The following is a 15,063-nucleotide window of genomic DNA, read 5'->3' on the forward strand; positions in this document are numbered from 1 at the left end:
TAAAGACTGTGGGTTAAAAATTTGATAAAGCTAATTTGCAGGGGTGGGGATCATGATGCACTATTACCCCTGCACCCAATTGGTAGCACACACATACTTCGTACTAATATTCACCATGGTGATTTGGTTATGCAGCCTGGTGCTAATCATGCTACTGACTGGCTGCACGCTGAGCAGAGGGTCCAGACTTGTGTGAGATTAGCACAAGTTAAAGCTGCACTTCTTAAAGCCAGCTTGCAACTCTTAAAGGGAGGTTCAGGGACTATTTCAAAGTAGTATTTCTCATAAGGCATAACAAGCATCCATTGAGCAGCAAGCCAGAGAGAGGACCCTGATTCCCTGATGCTGGAGACCTTAGTCCTGAAGGAGAAAAGGAGAAGTGACATCGTGTTTCCATAGGAGGCCCTCAAGGCATACGTTAAGAAAAGATTGGGAGCAGGTAGCCATGGAAGTCATTCAAGGAGTCCAGGCCAAGAGGACCTTGCTGAAGTGCTGCAAAAATTTTAATGACCTCACACGAGTGATCAAGCTTATTGAATGAATCTTCAAACTTTATCTCCTACCCACCGCACCACAAAACCTAAATGCTGCTTAATGAACCACATCCTCATCACTCATTCATCAGCTATCTCTAACATTCAAACTCCTGCCTAATATTTATAGATTTCAATACACCTTCAAACACACTGGTCTCTGCCACGGCCTCATGCGCATACCTCACAGCTTCCTTATACTTCCAGCTAGTCCGCTATGACAGTTATTATCACCCAACCACATTGCAACAAATCCACTGACACTCTTCACTTTCAAGTGAAGGACAAGGCGGCACATAATAGAAGGAAGGAAGCAACAGAGGACCTCTGGGGGATAGGCAAGACTGCATTTCCCAAACAGCTTGGAGAAGACGGTACTACACAGGCCTGATTGCAGCTGTTATCCCAAGAACATACAGACTGATGGTACATTACTGCCTTATGCATCTGGTTAAATCCCAATTTGTCATTGTCCTGCTATCAGGCATGAAGTACAAGCTTTAGATGGTGAGACCATGGACCTCCTGCTTTCCACTCACACTGTTTCCCTCATTTTAACTCTTCCCTTCTGCAATCGTTTTCAGATGCCTAAGAAAACTGCCGCCTGGCCAGCCAGTGAAACCTCCTCAGGAAGGGCATGAACAACAGTAGATATCTGACGAAGGAGCATCATTACTTGAACTGACACACGCAGCCAGCAGCAGCTCAAATATAGGTACCATGCATAATTTCAAGGGTAGTCGAGAGGTGGGATCGGCATCTGGCGAGTCACCAGCCTCGAGTGAAAGCTGCTGCTTGGACAGGAGGAAAGGACTGCACATGTGCTAGTTCACTGGAGGGAGATGTTACAAATGAGCCCTGCTGCAGAAGGCTCAGATGAGAACTTGGATGGGTGATATGCAGGGAAAGGTTGGTGGCATGCACACAGAGATGTTTGGTGCATTGACAGTCCTGCCACATAGTCTGTTGTTACTCTCATGGAGGAGTCCAGCTCTAATTTGGCACAGGAGTTCCCATAGAGCTTGGAACCCAAGTTTTCCAGCATAGAAATGGTGGAGCAATGATGTCTCCTCTCTTCCTCCTCCTCTCAATGTACTCGCCGAAAGTTTTGTGCCAAGGGCTGTAACCTCATGAGATCCAGTTTGTGTGGAACACAGCAAACCAACGCAACTTTGGAGCAACACACCAGCAATTATTGTAGGGCATACAACCTGCCACCACTTTCCCTCCCACCCACCCCACCTTCCAGAGTGGCCCAAGCAGAACAGCTGTTTTACAATGCCAATGGTTTGTTCCATAGGTTTCCATAGGGTAGAATGGCTTTGAGAGTGTGGTCAGGTGACAGAGGGAAGTCATAAGGCACATTCGGGTAGCCCTGGTCACCATATAGCCATCCTCTGGTTCATGGTGGTGAAACAGAAATGATGGTAATGGCTGACTATTGCAAGATGAAAGCTGCTGCCAGGATTACCGGCATTCACCAAAACGACGCTATGTGTATGTTTGCACACTAACTGTAAATTCAGGGTAAATTCTAGTACATCTCCCCATTGATATATATGGTGCTTGCAGTCATTGGAATTCTCACTGACGGCTCCCAACATCAGTGAGAATCCCACTGCCCTGCTTAGGTTCTCTGTGACCTCCCTGATGCAGCAGTGCATGGCATGACAAACTGAACTGTTGGCAATGTTTCCAGCTCCAGTCTGGGAGGATACTTAGGCGTAGAAATTTAGAACAATGGCAGCCACCTAGCTGCACTGTCCTCACCCTGCTCTGCAGCTGCAGCACTGGCTGGAAGAGGTGGCTCAGTTAATGACCACCTCCTTGGTAATGTGTAGCCACCTCAGCCACTGCCCCTGGCTGAATTGGAGGTAGGAGGAGTGCTCCCCAAATACCTTAGGTGAATGTGGTCTTCTGTTGAGAGCCCTCCTCCTTCCTCTGCACAGCTTTCTCTCTCAGCTGATTGTGCTCCATCTCCCTCTCATTCTGCAACCCAAGGAGGTCAAGGTGAGGGGCAGGAGGTTTAGGGGGATGTGAGGAAGAACTTTTTTACCCAGAGGGTGGTGACGATCTGGAATGCACTGCCTGGGAGGGTGGTGGAGGCGGATTGCCTCACATCCTTTAAAAAGTACCTGGATGAGCACTTGGCATGTCATAACATTCAAGGCTATGGGCCAAGTGCTGGTAAATGGGATTAGGTAGATAGGTCAGGTGTTTCTCATGTGTCAGTGCAGACTCAATGGGCCGAAGGGCCTCTTCTGCACTGTGGTTCTGTGACTACACCGTTCTGACTCTTAACCAGAAAGCTTCTCCAACGTCATAGTATACAGTACTTCCACTAACCTTGCAGCAGTAAAAGAGAGTCAATGAGCTACACAGGCTATGCAGAAACAGCCAGAAGATGATTTACTGCCATCTTTATCCCCCAGGGCTCCTGCAGTGTTGACACCAGTGGCATTGCAGAGCTCAATTTTTGATCTGTATGCTGAGGATAGGGTTCATTTCTAGATATACAGGAAGGGGAGAACTTGTTCCCTTGATTTCTTGGTCTCAGTGTTCTTGTTTCAATAACAGACAATCAGTTTTTTACTTCACTCTCCCCTGGCAGTTGAATGTAAGCAATGCTTATAGTTGGTTAACTTACAAAGGCAACATATTTTTTTTTTTCATTTGAAATCAAGAGTTTTTTGTAACTCACTACATTACATAATTAATTTTATAACTTACACTAGGCTTTAATGTGAACCCTCAAGAGTTAAGTTTGAAGCAAAGTAACTAAATGCAGGACTGCATGGGATTGAATGGTGGGCAGGGAAGATTTCTTGATGTGGCAAACTCAACGCAACTTGTAATAATGGTGAGAATAAAAGAACTGAACTCAGCCCCATAGGGTGCCTTTATATACTGCAGGAGGGAAAAGATTATGTAATTTCACTGAAACCTGTTAATCTCTTGTCTATGTAACCTACCCTAGAAGAATGTAGAGTGTAGCAAATAGGGATGTGCAGATGATTGTGCAGGTGTATCATTTCTTTTTTAATAATGATACTTGCATGTTCATTTTATGTGGTATTTTTGGCCTCATGCAGACATACCATTTTATTTTAATGGGAGGTAACATTTAAGACTTCCTAGGATAGATCAAGAAAACCCATCATTATTAATTCAATATGTAGCAGCAACCAATCTGGGATCCTTTGTCCAGACTCAAGTCCCTCAGAACCACCCAAAAAATCACTTCAAAAGGACAGTTTTCAATACATCAGTGAGAGCACTTCAGGGATGCACGAATGACCCTCTTGCGCTCTATGCCACGAAAATAGCTCAGAGAAGAGTGAAAATCCAAAAGTCATAATTTCACAATCAAAAAATCTGTAACTTGAGGGAAAGAAGTAATTCACAAAGTATTCCACATAGCTTTCTCTTCTTTAAATCAGCAAGGAGAACAGACAAATTTATCTAAAAAAAAGGGAAGATATCGATACCAATTTGCACTTACATAGTATATTTAGTCGGAAAACCCCAAGAAATTCACAAACAGATGTACTGAAGCTCAATGCGGAGCCAGGGAAAATAATGCATCAGGAGAAGTGAACTAGGTTGAAAACATGGGATCTGTGGTGGTTTTTTTCAAAAGGTAGAGAAGCTAAGGGAGGGTGTTCCACATAGTAGGACTAAGGCCACTAAAGACCTTGCCACAGTGTTGCATCAAGTGGGGGTGCACAGTTGAATGGTATTAAAGTATTACAAAGATTCAGGAGAAGTGGTGGAGAGATAGAGCTGGATATTATCAGTTTACTTGAGAAAGCTGATTGAAAACTAACTGGGCCCAAAGGTAGATCTAGTAAGGATTGCAGAGGTATTGCTGTATGGGATGGATGAGAAACCACAGGTAGAAATGCTCTGGCTGCCTTCAGAGAGGTACATACAAACATATGAATTAGGAGGAGTAAGCCACTTACCCCTCAGGCTTGCTCTACCATTAAATATGATCATGGCTGATCTCATTTTAACCTCAACTCCACATTCCCACCCACCCCCAATAACCTTTCATCCCCTTGTTAATCAAGAATCTATCCAGCTCTGCCTTAAAAATATTCAAAGAATCTGCTTCCACCGCCTTTTGAGGAAGAGAGTTCCAAAGACTCATGACCATCATAAAAAATTTCTCCTCATCTCTGCCCTAAATGGGTGACCCCTTATTTTTAAACAATGCCCCCCCACCCCCCCTAGTTCTAGATTCTCCCACAAGAGTAAACGTCCTTTCCACATCCAGATCTGTCAAGATCCCGCAGGATCTTGTATGTTTCAACCAAGTTGCCTCTTACTCTAAACCCCGCTAGATACAAGCCTAGCCTGTCCAACCTTCCCTCATAAGACAGCCCTCACTTTCTAGGTATTAATCCAGTAAACCTTCTCTGAACTGCTTCTAATGCATTTATGTCCTTCCTTAATTGTACACAGTACTCCCTCCAGATGTGGTCTCACCAATGCCCTGTATAACTGAAGCATAATCTCTCTACTTTTGTATTGAATTCCCCTCATGATAAAAAATAACATTCTATTAGCTTTCCTAATTACTTGCTGTACTTGCACACTAGCCGTTTGCGAATCATGCACTCGGACACCCAGATCCCTCCGCATCTCAAAGCTCTGCAATCTCTCACCATTTAGAAATATGCTTCTTTTCTTTCTTCCTACCAAAATAGACAATTTCATGTTTGCCCACATTATACTCCATTTGCTACTTTCCTACTTATCTTTGTATCATCAGCAAATTTAGCAACCATACCTTTGGTCCCTTCACCAAGTCATTTATATAAATTGTAAGAAGTTGAAGCCCCTGCACTGATCCCTGTGGCGCACCACTCATATCTTGCCAACTTGAAAATGACCCAAGCCTACACTATTTCCTGTTAGCTAGCCAACCTTCTATCCATGCCAATATGTAACCCCCTACACCATGAGCTTTTATTTTCTGCAATAACTTTTGATGCAGCACCTTATCAAATGCCTTCTGGAAATCTAAGTACAGTGCATCCACCGGTTCATCTTTATCTATAAGCACATTACTTCTTCAAAGAACTCTAATAAATTGGTTAAACATGGTTCCCCTCTCACAAAACCATGTTGACTCTGCCTAATTACCTTGAATTTACCCAAGTGCCCTGCTATAACATCTTTAATAATAGTTTCCCTAAGACAGATGTAGGAATGGAACCATGCAAGCACAGGCTCACGAAACAGGACAACACAAGAGAGGCGGGGAAAGATGGCATGGTGAAACATGTTGAATATACATCAAGCTCACAGCTACTGAAGCTATCATTCATAACTTTAGTTTGGTGTTGTGGGAAGGATGGAAGGTAAATGGTTTTAAAAGTTTGTATTTTAAACACTCTTTAATTTAAGATAAAATGGAGATCCTCCATCGGAACTCGGGCCTGAAAAATAATAGCAAGGTAAGTAGGTAACTTTTAGTCTGATCTGGTTCAGAAATAGGGATTTCAACCCAGATCAGAAGTTCTGGGCCATTGAATGACCAAGCAGTTTTCTCTCAGTTTGGCAAGAATTTCATCCTTCGTGGAAACATCGTTGCATTTAAGGTCAGCTTTTTCCACTATTAGAACTTCCACAACATTTCCTTCATCTTCAACTGTTTAGTTTAACAAAGGCATTTTAAATGTTCTTCTGTTTGTCCTCAGCTTTTAACAGAAAATTAAACATCTGTTTAAACCTACATGCTGGTTAATTTTATCAGCCATTATTCAACTTTATTTCTAAATTATAAATTAAATTATACAAAAAAAACTTACACACTGTGCCCTTGCCAGGTCCAAGTCACTGTGTCCTGTTGGAAAACAATTTTTTAAATTAGTTTAATCATTTACAATTTAATCCTTGCCAAATATCAAGTTATCTATGTGCATGCTAATCTCTGCATTGTGGTTCTTGAGGAAAGAAAAGCTTGCTCTGCTAAAGAGATCCACTCACAATGTAACCAATTGAAAACATAAATATTGGAAATCCAATTTATCTTTCATTAACAATGCTGATTTTTGTCTGAAGAACTTAAGTGTTGCATTTTTCTTAATAAATGAATGAGTGACTTGATAGTATATCAAGTGAAGTTGAATTGCCAGATTCCAAGGTAAGTGAAGGATTCAATGACTTGATAACTTCGTAGCCCAAACATTATCATGCAGTACCTTGTCAGCTCTCAACAGACATTCACCAACTTCTTCCAATGCATGAACTGTTACTCTACTTCCTTTATTACAATTTGGAACCAATACTTAATTCAATTAGATCTTCATATTCTTCTTAAATGGCTTGTGTAAAAATCCATAAACATGCAGCTGACCACTGTCTGCATATAAAGAAGTGATAGATGCATCTTAATCTCTTGCTATAATTTGGATATGCAGCTGTTCCCACTGTTTCTCTGGATTTCTGCCCATCTCCCACCAAAGATTCTAACCGTAGGTGTCTACTTGGATAAGAAGAATCTCAAAAGATACAAGTAAATCAAAATGTTAGACTTTGATTAGGTGCTCTGAATTTCCAGAAATACAGATTTAAATTTACAAGCAGGGAGTCACAAATTGCAATCTCAGTTTTCAGCAAATGTGAAACCATCTGTTCTAATGTTGGTGAGGGAAATGCAAGAATATTTTGCAGATTGCTATAAAGAATGCAGGAACTATAAACAGCAATCAGTATGGCCTTAGAAGCATTAAGTTATTCCTCACACAACTAGTGGAGTTCTTTTTGAGAAACAGGTCAGTCATTCCAGTATAGCTACAACACTGACATCTAACCGACAATATGGAAAATTGCCTAAGTCTGCACCTCTCCAACATCCAAGCATCTTTAGAAAAGAGTAAAATACATCAATAACCTGCAAGTTCCAAAGATGCCCGAAACAAGCAAACATCTGGCTTCAGATTGACAGTCTGTTGCACATTTGTTACTATATTACCTTGACTAGCTAAGTTTAGGGCCTGCTCATACACATGACATATTGTAGTAATATTAAAATATTTTTTAAAGCAGCATTTTGTGCCATGACTGTTATTCTTTGCATCACATTCGGATTGAGGGATAAATCTCAATATTATTTATTCCAAACTATTATTAAGTATTTTTAATATGCAGGCAAGACAGCAAGCTTAACTCAGGGCACAAATCTTGGATTAAATGTTTCCTTAAGAAGTGTTAATTGCAACTCCTCAGCATTAAATATAGAGATTACAATCTTGGAGCTTTTGGGAAATTGCCTCAAGTCGCTCACAAAAAGCTAACTATACCCTTTAACCCAAGAGAATGAATGAGTTGGGACAGTTTACGTCAGTACAGACTGTATAGGATTGGTGAAAGGATTAGGCTCAATGGGTTTTTCTCATTGCTTGCTCTGAACGGAGCAGTGTTAAAGCCTGAGTAAAAATTGTTACCCATTTCCTACTTCATTGGTTCAAGAGGTCAAGGGAGGAGGAAAGGATGGAAGATGATGAAATAAAATTGTACACACAAAAACTCACCAGTCTGTTTTGGTATCGAATAAGCACTGGCTGTACGGGAACTCCAGGAATAAAAGCACCTGTAAACATCAGGAACAATTAAGATTCTAATACTTTTTTGAAGCTGTAAAACATTGCCCTCATCACTTCAAAAATACTGAAAGTATTAAATATGGTGACTGGAGAGACCAGAGATTGAAAAAAATAGCAAGATTTGGTAATACGTGGGGCTGATCTTTGAAAAGGGATGACATATTTGGGTGTTTTGGTGTTTGTAAAGTTTACCTTATCCCTTTCTCTTAACCTTTCATAAAAAGCAGTTTTAGGAGATAACAATTCATTTTACTTGTGGGAAAACATTAAGTTTTCCGATTACTTAGTGATGTATGAATTGAATGCATCAGAAATCTACTGGAAAACAATTTATTTGTGAATTACGTTTGTCCAGACTTTCGAAATAAAATGACTTTTCGTCACATATTTGAAGTCTGGAAGGGAAAGAGGTTTGATACCTTTATAAAATAGACCCCTCTACTAACATGCTAAAGTTACGTTAAAAAACAAAAGCTGAAACGGCAGGAAGGCGGCATGTTCAAATTCCATCAGACGTCCTAGTTTTAATTCTTTCTTTACTAAATGAGCAATAAATTCTCAGTTACAACCATTATATTGACAATTGCCATCCAATTTTGAAAGCTTGTGATTAAAGTATATATGTAAAACAAGGACATACGCGTGAAAATTTAATCAGAACAGTTTGCTCACCTGATTTGAAAGTGATGAGGCAGGTACGATTTGTACAGGTACCTTCTGGAAAAATCATCAGCTTGAAAGAAAAATAATGATTCTTCAACAAAGAGACTTGATACTGAACTCAGGTCTAATAAAACTGCCAGAGTTTAGACAATCACATCTAATCACATGTGGTTAAAATACCTGAGGCCATTTCCCTCCTGACTGTGCACGCTTTGTAATCTCTTCAACAGTTTTCTTCCTAGAATTTGTCTCAGTGCGTGATACCAATACAGGTTGAGAACAACTCAGTAATACTAAAAAACAAAAAAAAAGGCTTTACAAACTATTTTTCTCCCATTACGTTATTTTAAATCAGTGTCATTACCTCGAAAAAAAACTGATAGAAAACACTAAGTAAATAAGCCAGAAGTCCAAAAATAGTCATACCAAGAGTAAAATTAATTTATCAAACCGAGAATCTCATTTATTACAGCGTCTACAGCATTATAATTGTAATAATTCTATTGAGTGCTATGTTACAAACTGTTTTTTATGAAATATTTTACTCAGTATTTTCAACTCTGTCTCCACTTGACTAGTTAGTCAATGCTTTTGTTTCGGAGTGGCTCCAGTTGAATTATTTTAAGTTTCTTTTAAAAAGAGCTATCAAAGAAATAATGCTCAAGAGGTGAAGAAATCAATATTTTGGAAAGGAATACGTTTCCACTTTGAGCACAGTTTAAGCATCAAGCAATTCTAGTCAGAAATATCACCAGTCTGTTGCAGAATAAAGCTTCTGTTCTGATCCAAGAGTACCTTTTGAAAAGGATCTCTAATGTAACAATTTGATTTTTAAAAAAATTTCTAACACTAGCCACCATTTATGCTTGGCAACTGGGGATGCACACGAACAACAGCTTATATTCATTACCCCGAGGCACTTCACTGGAGCGTCATAAAACAAAATATGACACTGAGCAGTAAGCATATTTTTAGGCCAGGTGACCAAACGTTTGGTCAAAGAGGTAGATTTTTTAAGGAATGTCTTAGAGGAGGAAAGCAAGGCAGAGAGGTGTAGGGAGGAAATTCCTGAGCAAAGGACCTTGGCAGCTAAAGGCATGGGCACCATTAGTGGAGCATTTAAAATCAGGGCTGTGTAAGAAGCAAGAATTATATATTGCTGAGAAAAAAGAGACGTCGAAATTTTTGACTTGCCCTCATCAGACACTTCGCAAGAATACCAACATAAAGGGAAAACAACATTTATACTGTATGTGGACAGTGTGCAGGTTGGTTGGCAAGTGGACTCTGACTGGTAGAGGCGTTGCCATGAAGAATGCACCAGTGATGGTGACTGACAGTTAACTGCCAAGCACTGTTTGAAATTTAAACCTGGCAGCTTGACCCTGATTAGTCAAGACATTGCCCTGAGGAATGAGTCAGCAAATGGCTGTCACTTATTTTGTTTAGCTGAAGCAGGCGCAATGTGTGTACAGATTTCTGTCTGCAAAGAACAGGACCCTGTGTATTAATATACGTAGCTTCCAGTACACGCAAATGTGCCACACTGCGAGCCTGACTGACAATGTCAAATCAGTTGTCAGCGTAATTCTTAGCACATTGAGGATTATTTAGCAAATGTTGTCCAGTCGTGAAATCACATCTAATGTTGGACACTGTTTTGAGTTTTGCAAGCACAGGCTAGTTGGGTATGGTCTGTATCTTGCCAGTTGTGAACAACGGCTAGGACATGCTGTTTGATACGATCTGCCAGTCTTTGGGACATAAGGCCTACGCACCTAGCATAACACAGGCACCTAAATTCATATACCATATTACTCATTTGTGTGATAGGCAGAACATCTTTTTGGTTTGATGGCAGCATCCTTTTAGTGGCGAATACCACTCATGATGCTACTGCATAGTAGCAGCGTGAAACAGCTAGCTTCATCTGTTGCTCAGAGTTTTGAGATACCTTGCCCTTCCAGGGTAATCGGAGGTAGACTGGGCACCTTTCAGGGCTGAAAGTGACGGCCTTAGGCCCATTCATGAGCCTGCATCTTATAAAGCGTGAAATAATCTGATCAGGGTAGCCATAATCCTGCTTGTATGGCGAGCAAATGGTTTGAGCCCTATTTATAAGGTTGCCAATAAGCCCAATCCTATGGCGTGTGGAACTGTAAGAATCCCGATGCGTATATTGGCCAGTGAAGATAGGCTTGTGGTAGACCGTGGTAGAGTACCCCCTGGCAGATTTCTCAACTAGTACGTCAAGGAAGGGGAATTCATTTGACTGCTCCATTTCAAAGGTGAATTTGAGCGCATGATGGAGCCCATAAGACGTGTAAGGAAATTATTACACGCAGCTGCTGATTTAAATAAAGGCAAATGTATCATCCACATATTGGAAAGATGTGAGGGGTAGGAGGTTAGGTGTCATTCCATCGAAGGCACATTTCTCATGGAACCCAACAAAGGTGTTTGTGAGAGCTGGGCCTAGAGGGGATCCCTTGGCAACACCATCTATTTGGGCATACGTTGTGTCATTAAAACTGAACTCAACTGCATGAGTTTTTCCCCTTATATCGATATTCTTGCAAAGTATCCTGATGTGTGCAAGATAAAAAGCTTTGACATGTCTCTTTTTCCAGCAATATTCAAGTTCTGTACTACCAAGCAAGGAGTTATGAAAGTGCGGATTTTGTGTAGGATTGAGGAGCTGCGGGAGATTACAGAAATAGGAAGTGGCAAGGCCATGGAAAGATATGAAAACAAGGATGAGAATTTTAAAATCAAGACACTGCTTGACTGGGAGCCAACACAGGTCAAGGGTACAGTGAATGGGACTTGGTGCTAGTTAAGACATGGGCAGCAGAGTTTTGAAAGACCTCAAATTTACAAGGGTAGAATGTGGGAGATCAGCCAGAAGTGCAATTGAATATAGTCAGGTCTAGAAGTAATAAAGGCCTGAACAATGGTTTCAGCAGCAGAGAAAAAGTCAGGTGTTGCTACGGAGGTAGACACAAGCAATCTTAGTGATGGTGCGAATGTGTGATCCGAGTCATAGAGGTCTACGGCACAGAAAAAGGCCCTTCGGTCCATCGAGTCTGCACCAGTCAAACAAGGACCTAACTATTCTAATTCCATTTTCCAGCCCATAGCCTTGTATGCCATGGCATCACAAGTGCACATTCAAATATTTCTTAAATGTTATGAAGGTTTCTGCCTCTACCACCCTTTCAGGCAGTGAGTTCCAGATTCCCACCACCTTCTGGGTGAAAAAATTCTTCCTCACATCCCCTCTAAACCTCCTGTCCCTTACCTTAAGTCTATGCCCCCAGGCTATTGATCCCTCCACCAAGGGGAAAAGTTCCTTCCTGTCTACCTTATCTATGCCCCTTGTAATTTTATACACCCCAATCATGTGTCCCCTCAATCTCCTCTGCTCCAAGGAAAATAACCCCAGTCTATCCAATCTCTCTTCATAACAAACTCTCCAGCCCAGGCAACATCCTGATAAATCTCCTCTGCGCTCTCTCTATTGCAATCACATCCTTCCTGTACTGCAGATTCCAGAGCTGCACACAATACAATAGCTGTGGCCTAACCAGCATTTTACACAGTTCCAGCATAACCTCCCTACTCTTATATTCTATGCCTCGGCTAAGAAAGGCAAGTATCTCATATGCCTTCTTAACCACCTTATCCACCTATCCCGTTACCTTAAGGGACCGGTGGACATGCACACCTAGGTTCCTCTGATCCTTGGTACTTTCCAGAGTCCTACCATTCATCGTGTATTTCCGTGCCTTGTTTGTCCTGCCCAAGTGCATCACCTAATACTTATCTGGATTAAATTCCATTTGCCACTGATCAGCCCGTCTATGACCTCCTGTGATCTAAGGCTATCCTCCTCACTATTTACCACCCTGCCAATTTTTGTGTCATCTGCAAACTTACTGATCAACCCTCCTATATTCAAGTCTAGGGTGATACACCACCAAAGTTGCAATCAGACTGGTTTAGTCTGAGATTTGTCAGAAAGAGGGATGGAGTCAGTGGATAGGGGAATGAAACAATGGTTTCAGTCTTCCCAATATATAGTTGGAGGAAATTTCTATTCATCCAATACTGGATGTTGGTTAAGGAACCAGACACCAAATCAGAGATGTTTATACTTTGAATCAACAAGATTTAGAACTGGGTCAAAACTGTCCAAACTGGTTTTAATTTAGACCTGTGCAACTTGTATTGTCTAACCTCATTTCAAAGCCAGCTGCCTTCTTGAATGTGACTGAGTGAATGGCCAGGCTATTTTAGGTAAGAGTTAACTACATTGCTGTCGGCTGGAGTCACATTTAGACCAGACAAGGTAAGAACAGCAGATGTTCATCACTAAAGGGCACTAGTGAACCAAATGGAGTTTTAAGACAATCCAGTGGTTTCATGTTTGCTATTATTGATACCAGCTTTGGGATTCCAGATTTAGATAAGGGGGAGGTGGTGCTACAGTGGTATTGCCACTGGACTAGTAATCCAAAGACCCAGGGCAGACAGTGGAATTTTAATTCAATAAAAATCTGGAAATTAAAAGTGTAATGGCGACCATGAAACCACTGTCGATTGTCATAAAAACCCAGCTCATTCACTGATGTCCTTTAGGGAAGGAAACCTGGCCTACATGCAACTCCAGGCCCACAACAATGCGGTTGACTCTTAAATGCCCTAGCAAGCCACTTGGTTGTAGCAAGCCATGAAAAATGTCTAAAAAGAATAAACCGGACGGACCACTCGGCATCAACATAGGCACCAAAAACGACAAAGGCAAACTCAGCTGTGCCAAACCTGCAAAGTCCTCCTTTGTAATATCTGAGGGCTTGTGCCAAATTTGGGACAGCTATCTCACAGATTAATCAAGCAACAACCTGACATAGTCATACTCACGAATCATACCTTACAGATAATGTCCCAGACACCACCATCATCAGCCCTGGGTATGTCCTGTCCCACTGGCAGGACAGAGCCATCAGAAGTGACGACACAGTAGGTAGGGAGTCGCCCTGGGAGTCCTCAACATCAACTCCAGACTCCATGAAGTCTCATGGCATCAGGTCAAACATGGGCAAGGAAACCTCCTGCTGATTACCACGTACCGTCCTCCCTCAGCTGATGAATCAGTACTCCGCCATGTTGAACACCGCTTGGAGGAAGCAGAGGGTGGCAAGGGCACAGAATGTATTGAGTAGGGGACTTCAATGTCCATCACCAAGAGTGGTTCGGTAGCACCACTACTGACCGAGCCCTAAAGGACATAGCTGCTAGACTGGGTCTGCAACAGGTGGTGAGGGAACCAACAAGAGGGATTACATCCTCACTAAGCTGCCTGCCGCAGTTATTTCTGCTGAAGGGTCATGAGGACTCGAAACGTCAACTCTTTTCTTCTCCGCCGATGCTGCCAGACCTGCTGAGTTTTTCCAGGTAATTCTGTTTTTGTGCCGCAGTTACATCTATCCATGGCAGCATTGGTAGGAATGATCACCGCACAGTCCTTGTGGAGACAAAGTCCCATCTTCACCCTGAGGATACATTGTGTTGTGTCACACTGCCACCGTGCTAAGTGGGATAGATTTCAAACAAATCCAGCAACTCAAAACTGGGCATCCATGAGGCGGTGTGGGCCATCAGCAGCAGCAGAATTGCACTCAAACACAATCTGTAACCTCATGGCCCGGAATATCCCCCACTCTACCATTACCACCAGGCCAGGGGATCAACCCTGGTTCAAAGAAGAGTGCAGGAGGGAATTCCTGAAGCAGCACCAAGCATACCTAAAAATGAGGTGTCAACCTGGTGAAGCTACAACTCAGGACTATTTGTGTGCCAAACAGCTTATGCAGCAAGCGATAAACAGAGCCAAGCGATTCCACAACCAATGGATTAGATTTAAGCTCTGCAGTCCTGCCACATCCAATCGTGAATGGTGGTGGACAATTAAACAACTCACTAGAGGAGGCGGCTCCACAAATATCCCCATTCTCAATGATGGGGGAGCCCAGCATATCAGTGCAAAAGATAAGGCTGAAGAATTTGCAACAAACTTCAGCCAGAAGTGCCGAGTGGATGATCCATCTCGGCCTCCCCCAGGCGTCCCCAGCATCACAGATGCCAGTTTTCAGGCAATTCGATTCACTCCACGTAATATCAAGAAACGGCCGAAGGCACTGCATACTGCAAAGGCTATGGGCCCTGACAATATTCCGACAGTAGTACTG

General features: G+C 42.0%; 1 protein-coding gene across 2 annotated transcripts in view; it reads right to left on the minus strand.

Moving 5' to 3' along the window:
- The window catches only part of lpcat2 (lysophosphatidylcholine acyltransferase 2), a 78,771-nt gene that overhangs the window by 50,875 nt on the left and 12,833 nt on the right, over positions 1-15,063 (minus strand). For both annotated transcript variants that reach the window (XM_078544244.1, XM_078544246.1), the window contains exons 4-7: positions 8,993-9,105; positions 8,822-8,882; positions 8,078-8,136; positions 6,353-6,387 (exon numbers count right to left, since the gene is read on the minus strand). In XM_078544244.1, coding sequence (XP_078400370.1) covers positions 6,353-6,387; positions 8,078-8,136; positions 8,822-8,882; positions 8,993-9,105 — 268 coding nt within the window. The remainder of the gene's footprint in view (positions 1-6,352; positions 6,388-8,077; positions 8,137-8,821; positions 8,883-8,992; positions 9,106-15,063) is intronic.

This window comes from Cetorhinus maximus, chromosome 6, assembly GCF_964194155.1.
Source record: "Cetorhinus maximus chromosome 6, sCetMax3.hap1.1, whole genome shotgun sequence".
Lineage (NCBI taxonomy): Eukaryota > Metazoa > Chordata > Chondrichthyes > Lamniformes > Cetorhinidae > Cetorhinus > Cetorhinus maximus.